A 22,738-nucleotide genomic window follows, 5' to 3' on the forward strand; every position below is an offset into this window, starting at 1 on the left:
CCCAGTTCTGACCTTCTACACAAGGTCTAGAAGAGATTAATTTTGGGAGCCAACAAAATGTTTACATCAGCAGAAGGAGTCAGTTAATCACAAGTTACTCCTAACCATTCCCTCTTCTTTGCCCCGACCCCAAAAAGCAGTGCATTGCCTCTTTAAGGTTCTGATTTGTAACTAAAGGCTCCAATGAAGTGAGCTGTAGCTCATGAAAGCTTATGCTCAAATAAACTTGTTAGTCTCTAAGGTGCCACAAGTACTCCTTTTCTTTTTTTAAAGGCTCTTGATTATGCAAGCTCAACTCTTAGCCCTTTCCAACTATTAGTCAGCAAGGGAGACTGGGAAGAAACCAGCCCTATAAAAGCAAAAGCCATACTACTAGGCTGTTGGGCCAACTCAGTTGGAAACAGGGCATCCCAGCACAGAATGTCATTTCCATACAAATATCAACAGGCTCTCACTGCACTCATTCTTGTGATGAGCCACAATTTCTGGATTGTTAAACACGCACTGCAGGGGAAAAAAAAGTTTAAACCAAGCAGAAAACTCAACAAGACAGGTAGAGAAGTGACAACTTGGCTGCATACCATACAATGGAAACATACATAAACAAAGCAGTGACTCTGCTTAGCTGCTTGTGGCTGAAGCTGCCTTACACACACTTCTTCTGAAAGCAGCCACCAACAATCAGAGACCTCCGACCACATGCTGTATTGAAAGGCACAAACAAGCATTTCCAAACACAAGAGAAATCAAAGTAGTCTTGTCAAATACAGTGCTGGAGAGAGAAAATAAAGTAGCTCTGATGTCTCAGCTGTTTGAATTTACAACAAAGCCACCTGACACAGCAGGCTGAACAAAGATTTTTCAAGAGCGTAAAATGAAGGTTAATCAGCAACTGAGGAGCTAATTGACTGGTTAACCACAAACACTGCATTTTCAAGGCTTCATCCTGCCTGCCCCCTCAATGCAGCATCACCCAGCATTCCTTTTCCTCTTACCAGGGGCTCGTAATACATACCAACCAGCATTAACTTAGCAGCAAGAAGTCAAATCTGGGACCTACTGAAAATAAAACTGTCATAACTAAATTAAATTAAATAAGACCCTTTTAGTGCAATGCTCCAATTACATAAAACAGATTAGAAGTCCTATAACAGACTAAGCGGTCCTATAACAGACCAAGAGGAGACCGAGAAAGCCCACAAGCTCTTGCACACTCACTACAGAAAAACAATGGAAAGTTCCTTTCTGTGATATATATTTTTTTCATTTCTGGGAAATAGCCTATCTAAAATCTTCACCCTGTACCAGCGATGTCTGCCTTAAAGTATAGACCATATGATGTGCTGCAAGATTTTCATTGCCATGAGTTTGGGATGACCACCACACATGAATTGCAGAGTGCACTGTTCAGACAAGCCTTAAGACTCTGCACAGGCTTTGCACCTCTGTAACCATGTCGGTTTAGAAACTGACGTAGCCCGCATCTACATTGCAAACTTTTCTCCAAATAGCTATGCTGGTCAGGGATGTGATGAGGCAGACAAACACAGCTGTGCCAGCAAAAGCCCCTAGCATAGACACAGCTTAAGCCAGCAAAACTGTGTTTTTGATGATACAGCTTTTTGTGCCAGGGGGGTGGCTGGAGAGGGAACGGATGCCTGGAATATACAATGCCAGCAAAAGCACGGTTTTGCTAGTATAAACTGCGTCCACACCACTGGAAGCTCTTTGCTAGCACAGTATTGTAGAGCTATATCAGTAAAAGCTTTCAAGAGTTGACTAGTTAAAACGGTACTACCCCATAGCGTGGACAGTTATACTGGCACCTTTATAAATAGTGGTACCAAAAAAAAAACAAAAAAAAAAACACGGAATAGACCAGCCCTTAATGATTTAAGGAAATCAATGAGTAAGCAAGCCCAACACACCATTATTTTCAGAGTATACGTTCGCTCTAGGTGGGTTGGGAGTCTATTTTCCCCAGCATCCATGCCTGGTTGTATATCCTGCTAAAATCAAACAAGCAGGAGGACTTACAATACACATGAGGAAGGAGAGGCAGAATAAATAAAGCTAGAGATTTCCCAGGCCTCTTGTGCAAGAAGAAAGGTGCTGACTAGCATGGAGAGGGTATCAGGGAAAAGAAATACTGAAAAACACAGCACCTGCGAACAGAATAAGTTAATGCACTGGTGTATTTTTCATTGCCAATAAGTACGACACTAAGCAAATAAAAAAAGCAGAGTTCGGATGACCGCAAAAGCACACAATTTGCAAAAGGAAAATATGCAATGCAAAGAAATATGGGCAACAAATTGCAAACCAGCATTTCAGCAGTAAAGCTGACTTCACAGAAGTGCCAAGATGATGCTGGCAGCTGTAAGGCTCTGCTTCATTCTTGGCAGATTTAAGGCAAGCATCCCCAGGAAGGATCCTTTGACAAATTCACTGAACTAGACTTCATTGCCTACATAAAAGTTCTGCCCTCCTGTTGCCCACAACCCCTTTTACAAATACACACCACACACACAGGTCCACAACACTCCTGTAATACCAGTTCAGTGAAAACCCTAGAGCCATGTATTTATAAGCAAGCTCATGTCTACTTAGGAGAGATTCCTGTTCACAGCTACGGTTCTGCCCACAATTAATGACAAAGTGCAGCAGGATATGTGAGAAGTCTGGAGGGAGCAGGAGCTATCATTTAAGTATATTATATTTAATAGCATTCAAAGGTCTTATTCCAGGCACTTCAACCAAATAATTCTTCCATCAACCTAGCTACTGCGTCCTGAGGGGATAGATTAACTACAGCAATAGAAAAACCCCTTTTGCTGCTGTAGCATCTGTAGTGTAGACCAGCCTCTATTTTACTACACCTTCATGGTTTTAGACAGCTTAGGATGGTTTTTATGAAATTTCTAAAGAGGTATTAAAAATCTTTCACCTCTAATAAGACGCAGTGAAGGATACAAAAGATGGGACAAGTTGTATTTTAACTACTGTTAGCCGGTTGAGTTGAGCCAGCCCCTGACCATCCATAGCATGAGACAAGTTCCCAAGTTGATTCAAACCTGGGTTTGAAGTTTCAGCACAAAAAGATACCAAGGTCAGCCAGTAGTGTCTAGATTTCCAGGATTATACAAGCTCACGCAACAATACAATGACATGTTACTTAATGCAGTGTCCCCTCCTAAAGTCAAATCTCCACTGCTCATGCCTCAGACCAATTCAGAGACAACATTAACTAAACATGTATCATCAAGGCATGGAAATTCTAGTTTAGCTGTTGGAGAAGAGGGAATAGGGTTATGATGTAGTATTTATAGAGGTCTTTGGATGTTTGTTGATTAGAACTTTAACATTAAGAACTGCTGTACCAACACTCATCAACTTATTCATGCATAAAAAAAATTAAAAGAAAGCCAAAGTGAAAAGAATTACTACATTGTACATGAGAAAAATTCTGCCTCGTGACTTGCTGAAGACAGAAATGGGTTAAATAATTATCTGTTTACCTTCTTAGCACCAAATAATAAGATCTGGAACTTGATTAACCAATCATATCACAATTGCATCCTGAGCAGCTGTAGCAGAGTTTAATGCAGTCTATTATTTACCTCTAACGAACAAGTTGGCATATCCCTGGACATTTATTTGCATCAGACAGTAATGAAGTTAGAGGTGAAGAAAACAGCTATTCTCCCCTTTGGAATGTTCTATTTAAGTGAAATCTGATGCACTTTTGAAGTTTATAGTCATAATGGAAAGATTTGTGGGTATTTCTGATTAAAACAGAATGTATGTGACTTAGCATACAGGTCAAATCTTTACACTAAACTCCACAGAAGTCAGTATCTGCTCACTAAATTCAGAAACTGTTGCAAGTTAGGCTAATTTTGTTTTAAAAATATAATCTGTTCAAAACATTTAGGGGTACAGTATATACAGGAAACTGCAACCAAACTGTATTTTTGTTTTAAGGTTAACGTTTCAACAAAATTCGAGCCCCCTTCCCCACCCCCCAGTAAACGATATACACAGCATTTTATTTAGTTTTAACCAACAGCTATTCATTACAAAAATTAAGTATCTATTTCAATGTCTAGATTCAAAGAAATCAACTGACTTTGCATCAAAAGTTAATTCACATTATATCAGTTATACTTGACAACCATACCGACATTTTATTCAATCAGTTTTACACCATCCTGGGTACTCCAGTCATTCAGAATATTTTGAGTGGGGTGATGGAACTGCAGATTGTGGGGGTTCTTTGAACGTTCTGAATGCTTTTGGATACACTCATCTGGCTGTACAAGTCCCCCTTGTAGTTACAAAACATGCAACATTCTGTGCACCGAGTTGAAAACAGATACCTCAGTGTACTAGGTACTGCCTGCTGTTCGCAGTCATTTGACACAGTAGCCTCAATCTTTTTTTTTTTTAAAGCAATTTTTCTAACAGCCCTCATTTACCATATCACATTCCAGCATGCAGACCTTTACAGTTTGCCTTCCAAAGCAGCCTAAACCACAGGTCTGTCAATGCACCTGACAAATAGAACATGGCCTTCCAAACTAAAGTGTGCAACGATCCGGAGCAAATCTTTCTGCTAACACACTAGAAGTGTTAGCTGAACACGAAAATAATATTTTCTTTAAAGCTCTGTTTCCTTTACTTGGTGTTATTTCCCAGACCTGAAGAGCTCTGTGTAGCCAGAAAGCTTGTCTCTCTCACCAACAGAAGCTGGTCCAATAAAAGATTTTACCTCACTCACCTTCTCTCTCAAATAGCCCTTGTTTTTGTGAGTCTTTCACAAAGCAACCAGCAACAGGGGGGAGAGATTTTTTTGTTTGTTTGAAACAGAAAAAAAAATTTTAAACACATTTGACAGGGTGACTTGGGCAGTTTGAAGTATCTGAAGCTCTAACTTTGCTTGTTAGCAAACAGCACTTATTTGCTACAAAACAAAGATTAAACTTTTCAAGTAATGATGCTCCCTCTAAAGGGAACGTAGTCAACTTGAAATTTAGTTTAAAAACTGAATTTAATCTCATAACTAAACAAAGACAAAAAATTAAACTTCATCCTTCCCCCGAAGAGAGAGACTTCCTAAAGCTTTGTACCTTTAACTGAGCAGCTTTCTTCAACCCTCAGAGCCACTGCCCCACCCCACTTCTAGATGTACACACTTTAAAACAAAGCTGACTAAAAATACTAAATAAAAATTTAACTAAGCTGCATGTTATATATTTGGACATCTACCTTTGGGGTTTTTTTGTTTTGTTTTTTTTGTTTTGTTTTAAGACAAAACACTGATTTTTGTTGCAGTTTTACATGTCCTATCACCAGAAAAAAAGGTTTTGATTTTTGTGCAGATTTAATGGCAGAGTCAAAGGAGTAAATATGTATGCAGTCTATTTCTTACCTGCTCAATGTGTATGACCCATTCCTCTTAAGCCTCATGCTTGTGGATAGAAATCTTAGGAAAAAATCCAGAATGATGGTTTGTCCTCTATTTAGACAGAACAGAGGCACCTGTTTGTTGGTAGGTCTTTCTTTTGTTAATCAAGGGATCTCTTTCCTGTTTCTCTGAGTCATCAATTGGGAACAATGAGAAATAGCCAACAGAGCCAATTAGCAGGAAGCGCAGAGGAAGTCAGCCCAGGCAAACAAGAGCCTTGAAGTGTAAAATACCTCACCCCTCCCTGAAAAATCATAAAGCCTCGCTTTCAAAAGAGAAGCAGAAATTTGACAATTGGATAGGAAGATTAAAAAGAGTTGTATGGTACCCCACCAGATACAAATTTCAAGGGAAAAAGTTTTTGGAATAATGTAGTTTATTGGTGGGATTTCTCTTCTTCCAGTTAGTCGAAACAGCTTCAAATAGTCTCTCTTCCTCTTGCTATGACTTATTACTCAAATATTCATCACAACCTCAAAAATACAAGGTAATTCAGCAACAAGCCAGAGTAACAGTGTCCATGTTCCTTTAAAGTCATAAAAAAAATCAAGCTGAGGACAGCTGTGTGGAGGGGGACACATGATAATTACAAAATATTTAAAAAGGTTTATTTTTTGTAGGAGGCTAGTTTGAAACAAGCAGCTCCGAAGTCACACTTGCACACTGCAGAGAAAATTATCTTCCAGCAGCCCAGTCCTGGGCAATCTGCCCTGCATAAATCACAGGATCTACAGTGTCTCTGATTAGGTTGCTTTGCTTCCCTTCCTATTCAACCCACCCTTCTGTGATAGCTATGAACTATACAGCTGCCCTGTGTGACTCCTGGAATAGTATTGGTTAAATAAATTGAAAATAAATTTCTCTAGATATTTGTTATTTTACCACCTGTGAAAGGATCAAGATGTTATGACACAAATGGTGAAAGTTACATGCTTTCCCCACAAATACTGTAAGCTTGGAAAATATTTTGTACTAAATAGTGAAGTAAGAACGACTGGAACCCTTTTAATTTCTTCATTACAGCTAGAAAACTGCATACATATGTGGGAGGGTGGAATCTTTATTCTCGCTAGGGAGAGACCTGGAATAGTTTTGCCACTTGAGAGGTTTCTCAAACTCATTAACATTAAAAATATATCTCACACATGACTTTTCATCTGCTGTACCAGTAATGGTAACTCTTCCGGCTATTTCTCCAGAAGCAACTATATGACCAGTTTCCAAATTGTTATTTTAACTGACACTATTACGAAGAGCTCTGTGGAGCTCAAAAGCTTGTCTCTTTTGCCAACAGAAGTTGGTCTAGTAAAAGACCCTCCCCTGGTCTCTCTCAGTATTACAAAAATTGCATTTCATAATGCACTTAATGAGAATCACCAGATGACAATGTATGCATCTATGCACCAGTCACCAGTCACAAGGTATGTGGTTCCACCCAATAACCTCATGCCTTAAATGTGCAAGGGTACCTCTACCCTGTCATGTAAGCCTGGAGTTAGTAGAACTCTAGTTAGACTCTGCGTTTGTTAACCTAGGGCTGAGTGTCCACATTCATTTGTAACCCCAGATTTGGAATTTTTGAATCCTGGGTCCCAACCTGGGGTTCCAGCATCTAAACAGCATTATGGGGGCCCAAGTCCAACCACTCATATCCCAGACTTCCTAACCCTACAAAAAATGTGGCTGCTCTAGCCCTTCATGTGTGGTGTACTATCGGAAAAACTTGACTGTCCACAAAATTTGACTGTCCAGAGGACAAAGTCAACCCATGGGATTATAGAATATTTTTGGCAGACTCCCAGGGCACAAGTCCAGTGGGGCTGCATCTACACTGCAAAGCAATAGGGCTGGAGCCTGGGGTCCCGGCTTGACTTAGGCTTGGACTCTCTACCCCGTGGGGTCCTGGGACCTTGGGTTAGCATGTGTGTGCAGACAGAAGAGGGGTTAGGCTTGAGCCCGAGTTCAAACCCTGGGTTTATAGTTCGGTGTAGACATACAGAGGAGTGGGCAAGACTATGTAATGAGCAGGAGTGTCAGCTCAGTGGTGTTTGTCACTGCATGAGGAATTTCCTCTTGCATACATGTTAGTGCAAAAACTTCAAATTAAAAATTCACATGCAAGTTATGGTGGAGAAGAAGAGATACATAGGGGGCATTAACGGTTTTACTTTACAGATACTATTTTCCTTTCTCTCATTCCCTCCTCTGCCTTGACATATTAAGTGTTCTGTTGTGCTATAAGTTGTTCTGATGTACATACTTTATACAGCAGCCACCTGTTTTAACTGACTCAACTCAGCTGTTTTAAATAATAACTTGTGATGGTGAAAGTATGTACAGAACTATGGTAAGAGAGGACGACAACATTTTGCACTTCAAATGTATTTGAATTACTTTTGATTTTAAAAGAAATGAAAATTAGTAGAATAACCATTGTACTGTTTATCGGAATAAATTAGCGCCATCTCACTCGACTGCACTAAACATCATAAAAAATGTACGCAAAAGAATACTCTAACAAATAGAGGCTACGGTAGCTTTTTTATGGTAATTTCTTAAATGCTGTATGCCTGTGTTTCTCAAACTGGGATCCATGGACCCCGGGGGTCTGCAAGAATACTCCAGGGGGTCCGCAGGCACTGCTGATCAACTCCTCCCACTCCCTCCCAGCATCTCCTGCACACCAGAGAACAGCTGCAGGAGGTGCTGAGAGGGAGGAGGAGGAGCGAGGATAGGGCACGCTCAGGGGAGGGGGCAGGAAGAGATGGGGCAGGGGTGGAGCCTTGGGAGAAGGGGTGGAGTGGGGGAAGGGCCCAGGGTTGAGCAGGAGGACTTGAGAGTCGGCCAAAAATTTTAAATCAAAATGTGGGTCCGCGGGTTGCTACTGTCTAAGAACTGCTGCTGTATGCCAGTACCTCCATGGCGCCGAGGCTGACATTTAGCACTCCAAACACTTGCAGAGGAGCACTTACTTTCTTATTACACTTCAGTTGTATTTCACTGAAGGAAATTTCCTAACAACGAAACCAGTCAGGGACTAAAACAGCAAGATCTATTTAAAGGAGCAGTTATAAAATTAAAAGGTCAGTACTGTGGGTACAGATTTCACCTCAATCTCCCCATCCTCCCAAGTCATATAGGAATCTAGATATGTTCCCCGTACACGGGGTATGGTATCTGTTCTGATTACCAGCTTTTCTGGATCTAACATCAGGAGCTGTTGATATGAAGAATGAATTTAGGCTTGTCTACACTGGCACTTTACAGCACTACAACTTTCTCGCTAAGGGGTGGCTACACCTCTCGTGGAGGTGGTTTTTCTTAGAGCGCTGGGAGACCTCTCTCCCAGCGCTCTGCCATGACTACACAAGCCACGTTAATGCGCTGCCCTGGCAGTGCTTTAGTGTTGCCAGTGTAGACTAGCCCCAAGAGATACAAACACTGGATCTGAGCCAAGATCTTCATATACCAATTTGCTGCAATTGTTGGCTGGAAGCGAAGTGAGAATTGTGCCAGGTATCCACACATCAGACCACCTAGCCCAGGAGCTGATTGAGAGACTCTTAAGAGAGGTGTGCTAATGTTTGGCTAATCAGACACCATCTCAGTAAGTATCTTTTGAAACAAAGACAGTCTGGGGTGATACAGTCGTCAAACTCCAGCATCAAAGGTAATAGTCCCTTCACTTGTTCACTCAAAACCATGTTTCTGAAGGCTTTTAATGACTGTTGATGGGCCCTGTGTTACACAAAAAGGTTGTCAAGGTTTTTTTGTATTCAGATTTGGCACGTGTGCGCGTGTGCAGGGTTTGGCATTTCATTTTCTAAAGACATAAGTGTCTATGAAGTCAGACTCATTTGTGCTTAAAGGATTAAATTTAGTTGAGAGTCTGAGGTATCTTGCTCAAAGCTCGAGTTTTAGAGATTTCTCCTTTTTAGAGGAGAGACTCTTATGAGAGGTTTTAAGACTATGTGTTGTTCCTTTCACAGCTGATTCTGAGCAATATTTTTCACAAGTCCTTGGTCCAAACCCCTGAGAGAAAAAGAGGGAGTGGTAGGAGACTACTAGAGAGACTGAAAGGACACCCTGCAGGTACGTATCCTGTTGGTCTCCCTAAGGAAAAGGGTAGCCACTTTCTGCCTCCCTGTGGGATCTCCCTGGAATCGGGAAGTGGAAAGACAGGTCAGTCTTCCTCCCAGGGAAGGGGATGTTAATAATTTTACACCACGCCCCCTGCTCCCGAGTCCAAGGTGAGTGGGAACTGAACGCACAGACTGTGAGTGAGCTTCAGCCATTGGAGACAAGTGACTCACTAGCATCAGAAAAGTCATAGGAGCTGACACTTTTCATGACTGTTGAGGACTTGCAAGTTTAAAAAAAAAAAAAAGCTTGCAGGAAGAGGATGTTTTGTGGCCATCTCCACAATCTTAACATGGATCTTACCTATATGCTAGCTGGGAGCAGGAATTTCTTCCTTTGGATTGCTACAAGGGAACTTTGCCTGCTGTCAGGATTTGGTGAATAGAGTTTCCATGTGGCCTGCTCTACCATCTCAACATAGGCCTCACCCACACTCAATGGCAGGCAATTTTACTGTGGTCCACTTAACTGTCTTGGCACAGACCTCTGCCCACATCCAAGCTGAAAGCTGGTTTCCTCCAGCCTGCTGTCTGCCAGCCATTTGAGGGGGAAAGGGAAGTTAATGATGTCCTTCAGACCTGCCTCAAAGCCTACAGGGTTCCCCCTCCTCTTCCCCTTTTAGTTCTACTTCACTATTTTTCTTCTCAAAATTGCCAAGGAAGAAACTGAGGCAATTCAGTTAATCTTTCAAAAAAAAAAAAAAAAAAAAAAAAAAAAAAAAAAAAAAAAGCTGTGAAAGCTCTGCTATAGCGGGTGACCTGGAGTTTGCTGTGTGCCCCACCTGGCAGAGAAAGCTAGGAAGTCCCTCCTGATGTGCAGTCCTAAGCCCAGGCTCAGAGCAAAGATCTGGTCCTCTGCCAGCTGTCATGACAACAGGAAACACCTCACTGAGAAGAATGACATGGAGAGGATGGAGAACTGACTAAACACTGCACGTATAACCAGTCGGAGATAACGAGAGGCCTGAAGGGTTTTGGGTGCATGCTAATTTGCACGAGCAGTAATAATACATGGAGTTGGAGGTGACTTTAGTTCTGATGACTATTAAAAACCACTGCACAATACCATACTGTAAGATGTTAGGAGAAAGATCAGAAAGGTTTACCCCAAAATGGACATTTTTTAGCTGTTCCTTAACTTCTCTATGCATGCACAATTAAAGTAGGCTACCCACAGATTTTTATGAGCCTTTTGTTTTTACTAGCTATCTCACTACTTTAAAAATAAGTTTTAGCATTCCATTGCAGCAACCAGCTGCTGGCGATTCCAAACTCTACTCCTGCTGAAATCTATCAATGCTCTTTTCTCTTTCACACCCTCCCCCCGGGCTCTTCTGGGGATTACAGAAGCACAAGGGTATGCGTTCTTTAATATCTCCATCTGAAAGCTATTATAGGAGACCAGCAGCTAAATATAAAATGCCCAATCAGAATCAGAGCTAACCATGTTGATGCTGAAGTCCCCGAGTGCTATCAAGGTCAAAGTACTTGCCACAAAAAAGACCCCAGTGGTCAGTATAACAGTTCTTAAAATTAATGGGCTCTGCTAGTCCACTCTTGGTACATGAAAGAGATGCTGCTTCAGTTTTCAGACCTAAGCATTCTTTACCAGATTAGTTAAGAGATATCATCCTGTAGATCTGGTGCCTGGACTGGTATAGAAGATAAAAGATAAAGCTTTGCATCCATGGTTCAGGAGGGTTATCATGGCTGTGAAAGCCATTACATGACATGTCCAATATAAAATAGGCCACAGAGTGCATTCAGAGTCTTATTTATCTACACTACTTTTAAGGGAAGAACTTTTTAAACTAAATACAATGGGCATTCCTGATTGAAGGTAAAGAGGCCATCAACACTGAAAAGCTTACTGCAAGTGCTTCAGAATAAGCAAGGACAGTGTCCAATGAAGCAAAGGAACTGAAATAATACAGAGTGCTCTGCCTGGAAATAGAAAAGGGTGGGTCCACACTACCCCAGGGATAAAAGCCACGATTTTATAAATTTAGAAGAAAACCACCCAAAAACGTCTCATTTCAGAGCTTAACTCAAACAAAACTAGATTTAACAGCCTTTTATCATCATTTGCCGAATCATTCTTAACAGGCATCTGCCCATGCACAGGAAAGAACTAATTTTCAACATGGGCCAAACCGTACCAAATAAATAAATAAATAAATAAATCTGCTTCAATCCCACACTTTTTGTAGCATACTGAGGGTAGGTTCGTGAGTGAATGAACACAGGCAGCTTCTTTTTTGGAGGGAATGTCATGAAGAGTTAAGTAAGGCAAAATTTAATGTCAGAGCTGAAGCGTACTTAACATTGCTTAGAATGAGGCTGACTTTGATTGCAGCTTTATATCTAAAAGCACACAACAAGCAGCTAGCTGGACCTGAACACAGATTCTACCCTGCTGAAAAGAGGCTACACAGAGTTAACACAAGACACTAAAGAGAATCTTTCACATTTTTGGGCTAGATGTGAAAAAAGTTACTGTGCTTCACAAAGACTGGTGATGTAATTGGGCATGTTAACAGGAGCTTATGCACATATCTGTAATAAGTAGCTGAAAATTAACTGCATGAAGACACCTATTCAGGTCAGCACCCAAGATCCTGACTAAGGAAGCATGTTCATAAAATGGTGTAAATAGAAAAAAACATGGGAAGACTGATTTTTATATTTTAATTTTGTGCAAAAGAAGCAAGCGGGTAATTTAGAGCAGGCACTGCCCCTTCAGTCCAACAACAGGAAGCAACTGCATGACTTGCCAAACTGCTCCACCCAAGTTTTCCCAGTTGGTATAAGAGTCTTTGCTGCAAAATTTAGCCAGTAATACTATCCAGGAGGAGGAAAGTCTGGAAGAACTGCAGAGGGAGAAAGAAAAGGAGGACTTGCGGCACCTTAAAGACTAACAAATTTATTTGAGCATAAGCTTTCGTGAGCTACAGCTCACTTCATCGCATCTGATGAAGTGAGCTGTAGCTCACGAAAGCTTATGCTCATATAAATTTGTTAGTTTCTAAGGTGCCACAAGTCCTCCTTTTCTTTTTGCGAATACAGACTAACACAGCTGCTACTCTGAAACCTGCAGAGGGAGAGTGGGAGACAGATTTCTGAGAATGAGACTTCAGCTAAAAAAGCCAGGCCAAGACAATCACTTAGGAAACCCTGGAGGTTATAAACCCAGTGGAAAAACACTAGGAAGTTTTGGATTACACATTATAACTTGATCTGGTTTTTATTTATTTTATTTTTTTTTGGTGTTTAATTTAGCTAAGCGCTCTCACTACTAGGTTGGTAAAATCTGCCCAACTGTACTCCTCCAACAAAAAAGTTTGAAACTGATATTAAAAAAAAATTAAATCTAGAACTTTCAGTAGAAATAGTACACAGATTCTCAACCCAGAGAGAAGGTGGGGTCTTTGTGTGTGCATGTGTTTGTTTTTTAAACACTAGTAGAGACCCATTAGAGGGGAAAGGGAGAGAAAGATTTAAAATGTCAACAAGGAGGCTGTAATGTTGATCAAAATAAAGCTTAAATCTGAAACAAAGTTAGACAATGCATATGGATAATGTGTTTATTTTATAATACACTTAATGCAATATAACACATTAATATTAGCAGAACAATCCATGTAGACGTTACACATTTAACAGTCTAATAGTAATTAAAAACATCACTTTTTAAATATATACACATTAAAATGGAGGGAACCCTCGCCTCTACTTCATTGCCCTTTCAACTTTTTCTTGGCTTGACAAACTTTTCACCCTCAGCCCCCCCACCCCCACCCATTAGCACTACTGCAGCCAGAAGAGATTCTCCACTTCTTCCCTTCCTCTACCTATGGGAAGGAATTCACAACAGCCCTAGACTCAGACCTCCAACAGAACCACAGCTGCTTATTCCCACACCCCAACACGTGAAGAGACCAAGTGAAGGAGTCACTGAAGTGGTATTGGATAAACCAACCAGGTAGGAGATACACCCACCTTAAAGGTTTCATATTTGGACCTATGTTGGACAGATGAAAAGAAATTAAGCTTCCCCTAGATCAGCAAAGTGGCCCATGTGCAGCCCCCTAGTCAGGTATGCCAAAACTGATGAGCACAGATCTTTCTGCCCCAAATGTTTGTTTGGGGAGATGAAAGGAGGATCAACTGTCAGCATAATTCACTGTTCAGCAGAGGCAAGGTCAACCTACAACTAAGTTCTGCACCACTCAGGCGAAAAATCTGGGAATTCTGAACCAGTTTCAGATACATTTACAAATGGAGATGGTGATGGAATACACTCCTGTATTCACTCTCTCCACACTATTGTAGTAAACTTTGTACAAAGTGTAAGGTATCATTGTAAGGTATCATTTGAAAACTCAACTTGCTGGTCAGTATTGTCCTGGTAAAATGTGTGGGGCAACACTATGTGAAGTTATAAGATTCCCCCTGTATGATGTTATTAACACATGTCCCAAACCCCACAGCATTGCCAGGCAGAAGTCAGGTCTGCTCTAAACAAAGGAAGGAATGTGTGTTTGCCTGAATTTGCATTTAAGCAGTAAACAGAGTCATCAAGCAAGGAAGGAAAACAAAGGAAGTCCAAACAGGTGTAAAAAAACGCACCAGAGAATATCCTTCCACTTAGATTCTTTGTTTCCTGGGTCTCAGATGGAAATTATTTTCAAGAGGGGGACTAAAACTATAAAAAGGAGGACAACCACCAAAAGGCAACCCTCTCTGTCCTCCTGCCCATTGCTTTCTTGGCACCTAAGACGACAAAAGGAAACAGCCATTGTACTTTGGGGGAAAGGGTCCTGACCTGAAAGTTTTGGTCAGTAATCTGCTTGAGCACATGATGAGAAAGGTTGCTTTGCAACTAAGATAGTTTCTTAAGTAGATGCTAGTAAGCATTTTATCTTTATTTTTCTTGTAACCATTTCTGACTTGTATGCCTCAATACTTGTACTCACTTAAAATCTCTCTTTGTAGTTATTAAACCTTTTTTACTGTTTTATCTAATCCAGTGAGTTTAAGTTGAAGTATCTGGGTAACTATTTAAGGTAATAAACTGGCATATTATTCCCTCAAAGGAATTAACAGACTTAATATATATTTGTACAGTCCAGGAGAGGGCCGGGCAGTACAGGACATACATTTCTGAGGGAAGATCTGGGACTGGGGGAGCATTGGGGTCACCCTGCAGTATAACCCAGGCTGGGAGAGCCAGGACATAGCTGGCAAGCTGCAGTTACATACAGACATTCAGGGTGTGGCTTACACGCTGGAAGGCTGTTTTTGAGAGGCCCAGGTGGGAACTACTTCAGCAAGGCATTGTAAGGCACTCACAATTGCAGGGCAGGGTGATACCCCCACCCACACTAGTCCAAATTCTACCCCTGATATGTCACAGAGGTTTAATAAAATTAAATACAAAAATGAACACAAGCGAATACAATTAGTACAGTAATCAGTTTATTTTATGGTACACCGCACTATGTTTATGAAAGTGGCATTTTGTATTGAAATATGTATAACTGCCTTGTAGAAACTACTGGGGGACTAGATACCTGCGGACCAAATGGTTGGGGCTTTTGGCAGTTCAATGGACAGTTTGAAATTGGGGAGTAAGCACATTAATAGGGTGTTTCTGCAAAGTTTATCAGCAGTGGCATAGTTAACATGGACATTTCAAATCATCTTTAAGTTTCAGAGTCAAATAAGCACTCAGATGAATGGGGACAATTCAACCCTTTCAGAACCACTGCTGCAAACTTCCTGCAAACTCAGACAGAAAACATTACATCAGTTAAACCTGAACACGTGAACAGAACTGTTTCTTCACAACAGTAAGGAATAGAAGGTGGTTTTTTTTTTATTCTGGAGCATAAATCTGCAGCAAGGGAAGCATTCTGCAGCCATGCAATACTCTGGGCCCTAACCACAGGGAATTACATATCAGAAGTGTCTTATCTCCCAAAGTATTTTATGCCCTTGTATATGTGTCCACATACACAGTGCGGACTGTGCCCCTAACAGAACACTTTCACCCAAGATAACTGCAATTTCAGCCACTAATACAGCAATAAACTAAAGGGCATGTTTAGCCTTGAATGATTGTGCTTCTATAAAAAATGTCTCCTTTTCACTGTTAGGTCTTCACTACATTAAGATTTGCACTGGTTTAACTACATTAGCAGTTTCTTAACATAGTCAGGGCTGAATATTTGGCTGACAAGAGCAATGTTGTACTGACTACATTTATCTAAACATAAAAATTAATCTTGGACATGTCTATTTGTCCCTTCCTTCTCCCCCATTCCCCAATTTCTGCAGGCTACTTTAAGAGCCTTGCTTTTTAGGATACTATTGTAGATTTTGATTGTTTCTTTGTTTGCCACGGTTCCCTTTGCTTTCACATTATAGAACCCTGTAGCCTTATATGTGGATGCATCACTATCATGTCAGCCTTTTTAAGAACTGCAAGAAGACTTAATATAGCAAAGTCATTTTCTCAGCTTAAAAAGTAGAAAGAAAAGAAAGCACCACCATTAGTTGCAAGAACAGACATTGCTGAGACTAAAAAACTAAAATAAAATAAGGTAAAAGAATCTGCTTAGCTTCTTCAGTGCATTGAAGAAAAACACATTTGTATGCCTTCCCAGGACAAAAATTAGTTTCTGTTTCTGGAGGAAAATCTGACATTCATTTTTTTACCACCGCACAGCAGCACTTCATTCCTTTTCTTGCTCAAAGATAAAATCAAACTTGAATAAAAACACAAAAATGCAAGGTCTCAAATATAAAGATGGGTGACAGCAGCAATAGATATAGTGAAATCAGCTGCTGAAGCATTTCTGTATAGTTCCAGAGGACATTTCTCACCTGCAATGATCCTGCACCCATGGCAGCTATTCTAAAATCAGCAGTCCATTTGACATGGTATTCAGTAATAAGCTTGAGCAGCCACATAACTGATGGCTTGTCTATATGAAAGGCATATGAACAGTTAGTCTGCAGTAAGATGGGGTGTAAGACTGCCTTGCACTAGCCTGCCCCACTCCAGCTGTCCATGTGGATCCCGCTGCTGCTATAGGGAACTTTTAGTGTAGTGTGCTTTGATCTATCCCCTTTCAAAGACACTAACCATTTGTAGAGATCAACACTGAAGTCAATCACATTTGAGCCTCTGCCACCAAAATAATTCTTATCCCGGAGTCACATAAGAGATTTGATTTCTTAAAGCAACTTGGAGCTATTTAACAGAGAAGCACTTAGAGGTCCCAATCAAGACTGGAACACAAAGACACTGTCCTGACCCCAAAGAGTTTACAATCATGAGGAAATCTTGGCACTATATCCATGAAATTTAAGCCATTTAGCTGAACATAGACAGCTGACTATAGAGTTATTTGTGATTTCCCTTAAAGCTTTTCAATAAACACAGATGTGAAAATCTGAGATCAAGTTTGTAGAAATTGACCCTTGCAACTGTGTGTCGGGGGGGGGAGGGAGAAGTGACTGCAAGATTGTACTTCCTAGAGCTTTTAAGCGCACTAGCATACTATTCCTTTTCATGCCACTAGATCAAAGGTGTTACGGTTCTTCCTAACCAGTTGTGTACAGTTGCCAGACTTCTTAAAAAACTAAGTATTGTTTAATCATAATAGCAGAAACAAACCATTTAGTGAAAAAGGATTTAAAAAAAAGACAGCCTATACATGTCTAACTTACCTAAAACTCTACACTAATACGATAGTGGTCTAGCTTTTTCAGATTCCCCAGCGTGTGCCAGTGTCAGTCTTGTTTCTCCAAACAGCTCCCGAATGGCTGCCTTTTCTCTTGAGAGAGCACCTTGACATTCAGCCTTTGGTTGGGTCAGTTCCCACGTTTTGACCCTGCTTGTCAAAAACTAGGAGGCGGCGGCTCAGGAGGTCAGGCCAGACGACTCAAATCCAATGCCTCTGCCACTGTCTCTTAAAACCCATGAAGTGTTTGCTAAGCAGTAGCTCTTTTACATTCCTGCTCATTTTTTTTTTTCCTTACAGCCTGCTGTTAAACTAAACCAATATATTAATACAGTAAACATCTCAATAACCGGGTCAACAAACAGTTTTCATAAATCACAGACCCACATCCATCACAAAGGGCAAGTGTCCAACTGCTCCCACTAAGAATCGATACAAAAAATAAGCCTGGCTAATCAAGTAGAATGATCAGTCATTCATCTGTACCAATCCTGAATGGAAGATGAAATCCTTTTTATAGAAACACCTAATTGACAATGCAAACTTGGCAGGCCCTGGTTCTTTCAAGTAAATATACAGAGAGAAGTTACAGTACCTTAAAATCCAAAGGATAAGCCAGTTGTAACAATACATTTACCTTCCTTCAGAATCCCTAGACTGAACATGCTTCCATTGCCCTAGCAATTCCCTCCCTTTGATAGCGAAATAAAGCCTGTGGTTTATTTAGCAGTAAGCCCAGGACCCGGAGAAAAGAATGAACAAATTAAACAACAATCATTAAATAGTCCAATACACAAATCAAAGCAAGAGTTTGAGTAAGAAACAAAGCTCACATAATAAATAAAGCTACAAATGGAGTATAACTATTCTAACTATGAATCAAGCTGGCCGTCAGTCTGTCTCTGAAAGAGGATGGCCCATCACCAACAAAAAGGCATTCTTCTGTTCTTGCTATATTGTAGTCTGTGCGCCTTGACCAAAAAAATAATTAAAAAAAAAGAAAGTGTACCATGATGGTATTTGAGGCAATCAAAAAGCTACTGAAGCCAGAACTATAAGGTTGCATTTTCATATAGTCATACTTCTGTGTTATCTATCCAAAGAAAAAACTTTAAAATGTCTAAAAACATGCAGAAGCTGTTATATTGTATAAAACCCACCATGAATAGCAGTTTTAATCTTTATTTCACTGTAATTCTAAAAATAGACAGGCAACTGCTTTTAAAAGGAACAAACTGCAATAACTGAGTATGATACCGAACACCATACACTTATCTTCCACATGCAAGCCATATATCAGACATGTTTAGCATCCCATCTCAGAGGATCGGAGTATGAAATTGACATCTCTAATAAAATATTTAATTTCAGTGGTGGTTTTACAGTTTATCCAATATTATTATGTCTGCACACACAAAACAGCCTTTTATGTGAGCACAGAGTGAGCGATATATTATGTGTCAATGACACAAGCAGCAGCATGAATCACCCAATGAGCAACACTAGCCTTTTTATGAAACTTACACTAACAGACCCGTCACTGAGTTGGGCTTTGGCCGCTATTAGTTATATTTTCACAAGCACTGAAGTTTCCAGTGCAAGATGAGGTTTTTGCAGACATATTTAAAAAACATAACCCAGATCACCCAGCCTTCAAGGAAAGGAAAGAATGTTTCACCCAAGTCAGTCTAGGCCGCACACAAGGAAATAATATTAGAACACAGAATTCTACATTCCCCCCCGCCCCACCACCACCACTGTACAAACATTAGTTAATCTTCACAGTGCCCCTGTGAGGTAGGTAAATATTATTCTCAATTTACAGATGGGGAAACTGAGGTAGGAAACAGCTGTGGTTCAGCAGAAAGGGCAGAGGAAAAGGAATTCCCATCTTTGCCACTGACTCACTGTGTAACCTTGGACAAGTCACTTGGGCCTTGTCTTCATAGGGGAAAACACAGGCTCTTACCTCATGTTAGGTAAGACATGGCAACAAACAGAAAAAATCCTAGTGAAGACAAGACAGTTTGTAGTTTTCACACAAGTTAGCAGGTCCAGGCAAAGACTGGCTCCTCTACAGTCTTTGCCTGGACCTGCTAACTTGTGTGAAAACTACAAACTGTCTTGTCTTCATTAGGATTTTGCCTTGTGTTTGTTGCCATGTCTTAGTTCATAGAAGGTAAGAACACTTTCTAGTGAAGAGACTCCCTCAACCTTTATGTCTCAGTTTCTCTAACTGTAAAATAGGGATAGTTATACTTTCCATCTTTGTGAAGCACTTTGATATCTATGGATTAAAAGGGATTGTATCAGTGCTAGGGTTTTATTATTACTGACCTGTGTAAAGCCACACAGAGAGAGAAAGACTTAAGAACAGATTTCCTCAGGTTCCAGCTCAATCCTCATTACTCTAAACCACAGTATCTTTCAATGGGCCTCTAATCTAAGGTAATAAAAAGAGAAGTCTTCAGCTCTGGCCAGTGGCATTTTTCCCTCCCCCTACAATTTGTCAGCAGAAATCTTTAGTTAAAAAAAAAAAAAAGCAGCTCCGCTCCCAAGGCAGGATGTTTAGTAAACTGTAACCTTAAGAACCTAACTTTGTATCTTCCCAACCCTAAGTTTTAAAAAACTAATTCTTATTGCCAGCACTACATTTCCACCAACTGCTGTCTGGTTCTACTTCCTGCATGATAACCCTCTTATATCCAGTGAAAATCAACCTGACCGTCATGAAATGTAACCCAGGAACCTATCCTTGCAACAAAGCCCGATGCCAACTCTGTCCACATATTTATTCAAGTGACACCATCATAGGACCTAATCACATTAGCCACGCCATCAGGGGCTCATTCACCTGCACATCTACCAATGTGATATATGCCATCATGTGCCAGCAATGCCCCTCTGCCATGTACATTGGCCAAACCGGACAGTCCCTATGCAAAAGAATAAATAGACACAAATCTGACATCAGGAATCATAACATTCAAAAACCGGTAGGAGAACACTTCAACCTCTCTGGCCACTCAGTAAAAGATTTAAGGGTGGCAATTTTGCAACAGAAAAGCTTCAAAAACAGACTCCAATGAGAAACTGCTGAGCTTGAATTAATATGCAAACTAGATACCATTAACTTGGGTTTGAATAGAGACTGGGAGTAGCTGGGTCATTACACATATTGAATCTATTTCCCTAAAGTTAAATATCCTCACACCTTCTTGTCAACTGTCTAAATGGACCATCTTGATTATCACTACAAAGGTTTTTTTCTCCTGCTGATAACAGCTCATCTTAACTAATTAGTCTCTCACAGTTTGTATGACAACTTCCAACTTATCTGTATGTATATATATTTCTTCTTACTATATGTTCCATTCTATGCATCTGATGAAGTGGGCTGTAGCCCACAAAAGCTTATGCTCTAATAAATTTGTTAGTCTCTAAGGTGCCACAAGTATTCCTGTTCTTTTTGTGGATACAGACTAACGCAGCTGCTACTGTGAGATCTATGACTGAATACATATTTTTATTCTCCTTCCCCACTTACATAACATCCCCTCTCCTTGCATAACAGTTTACCATTCCTAAAGCTCTTCCCAGGCCAGGATGGCTGATCTGAGATTCCTTTAGAGGAAATGAGTTATCTGATCAGACTCACCAGTAGGTGTGTCCTGGCAGAGCAATGCAAAGTCACCCTTCCTCCAGGGCTAAAAATTATATTCCAAGTAACTGCTGGAGTTTGTGTGTGTTCCCTGAAGTAAAATGCAGAACTCCTCTGGGACACCACCAAAATGTGTAGCTTTTTTCTGTGCTTTGGCCAGGCTGCAGTCCAAGTACCTCACACCCCTCTCACCCCCTCCCCCCCCCCGGCAAGTGACATAAGTTCCACCAATATAAGTGCCGGCATGGAAAGCGCTATGTTTTCAGGAGAGCTTCTCCCACCAACATAGCTTCTGCGGCTCGTGGGGGCTGGAATAATTAAACCAATGGGAGAGCTCTCTCCAGCCGGCTTACAACAGCTACATTAGAGCGCTTACAGCAATGCAGCTGCACCGCTGTAAACTCTCTAGTGTAGCCGTGCCCTTCGTCACAAAGTTTCATGCCACAGATTGAAGTTGCCACAATGCTTGTTGTGGTCAGAAAGGCTCTTGGGTGTTGCTGGGAAGGTTTAAACAAAAATCTTATATTCTGGGTTCAGCCATATCCTTGCTTGCCCTTCTGGCCAACCAGACACGGTATTTTAATTCTCCCAGCTTTCAGCTCGCATACCTACAATATTTGATCCAAGTTTTCCAGTAACGCGATCCATGCTTTGTATGCCAGGCAATGGGTCCAGCCTTTCCTCACCACAGAAAATTCTCTCCTGCCCACCTTGCCAAACTAGTTTAGGTCAAATTGTGTGTTCTTCCGCTTCCCTTCTCCATTTAATTCGATCTTCACTTCTCTGAATGGAAGTTCCATGCGATCAGTTTTTATCAACTTCTAGCCTGCTTGGGCTAAGGGCATAGACTTGTAACAAAAGGGTATTAGGCTAAAGCACAAATCCATTAGCTGCTGTGAGTGACCCACAGATCTGAATAAAGATAGAACAGCAAAGAGGCAAGGGAACTCAGCTGCAAGGCAGGGGTATTGTGTGGGCATGTGACAAGGTCTCCCCCACTCCTACAGAGTTGGAGTTCAGGGTTGGGGAAACAGGGTACCCTAAATCTTTTCATTGCTTGGTGGGGGGTAGTGTATAGCCAGAAAGCAAAACTATTTAGAGTTAACTAACCTAGATCTCTTCATAATTTAGGAGAGTGATATTGGGTGCAAGAGCCTTTCATTAAAACTACTCTGAGAGGAAAGGTTTTTAGGTTGGCCCTTTGATGACCTTTCTGTCACAGTCCAGGACAACTACACCAGTATTCCTATTCTAGGCTCCAGGCTTCCTAGCCATCACGTCTCTTGGGTGAAGACAAGCATCTTTCCCTCCTGACCAGTGCATGTCCAGGCTGCACAGTCCCCTGACTATACTAGGATATCTTCCAGTAAAAGACAGACTGCCTAAGCAGACCTGCTTCACTTCTCTACTCAGAGAAGGTAGACATTGTAATTGCCACAGTTACGTTACCACACAGACCTTTATAAGCAGGCACATTTATTTTTAAAGCGAAAGCATTAAGCATTACAGACAAAAACATTCAGAACAATAAAAACCTATACACCTACTAATAAGCAGACCAGAGATCAACCCATCACTCCAACAGGGGTTCTGGTTGGTGATTAGTCCTTCAAAAGGTCACACACGGGGTTTCTCCTGTGGTCACAAGTTCATCACAGTTCAGCTCAGAACCAGCAGCCAAGTCTTGTGGGGCCCCAGTGGGCCAAAGACCATTGAATCC

The 22,738-nt window shown here is 40.9% G+C and overlaps 1 protein-coding gene across 9 annotated transcripts in view; it reads right to left on the reverse strand.

Annotated features, from left to right (window-relative positions):
* Positions 1-22,738, reverse strand: part of MOB2 (MOB kinase activator 2) — a 156,103-nt gene that overhangs the window by 67,052 nt on the left and 66,313 nt on the right. The window contains exon 1 of one of the 9 annotated variants that reach the window (XM_027828922.3): positions 5,432-5,653. The exons of the other annotated variants lie outside the window; for them this stretch is intronic. Within the exon in view, the coding sequence (XP_027684723.2) occupies positions 5,432-5,469 (38 nt within the window). The 5' untranslated portion in view covers positions 5,470-5,653. Of the gene's footprint in view, positions 1-5,431; positions 5,654-22,738 lie in introns of those variants that run through there. 9 annotated transcript variants of the gene reach the window in all.

This window comes from Chelonia mydas, chromosome 6 (genome assembly GCF_015237465.2).
Source record: "Chelonia mydas isolate rCheMyd1 chromosome 6, rCheMyd1.pri.v2, whole genome shotgun sequence".
Classification (NCBI taxonomy): Eukaryota; Metazoa; Chordata; order Testudines; family Cheloniidae; genus Chelonia; species Chelonia mydas.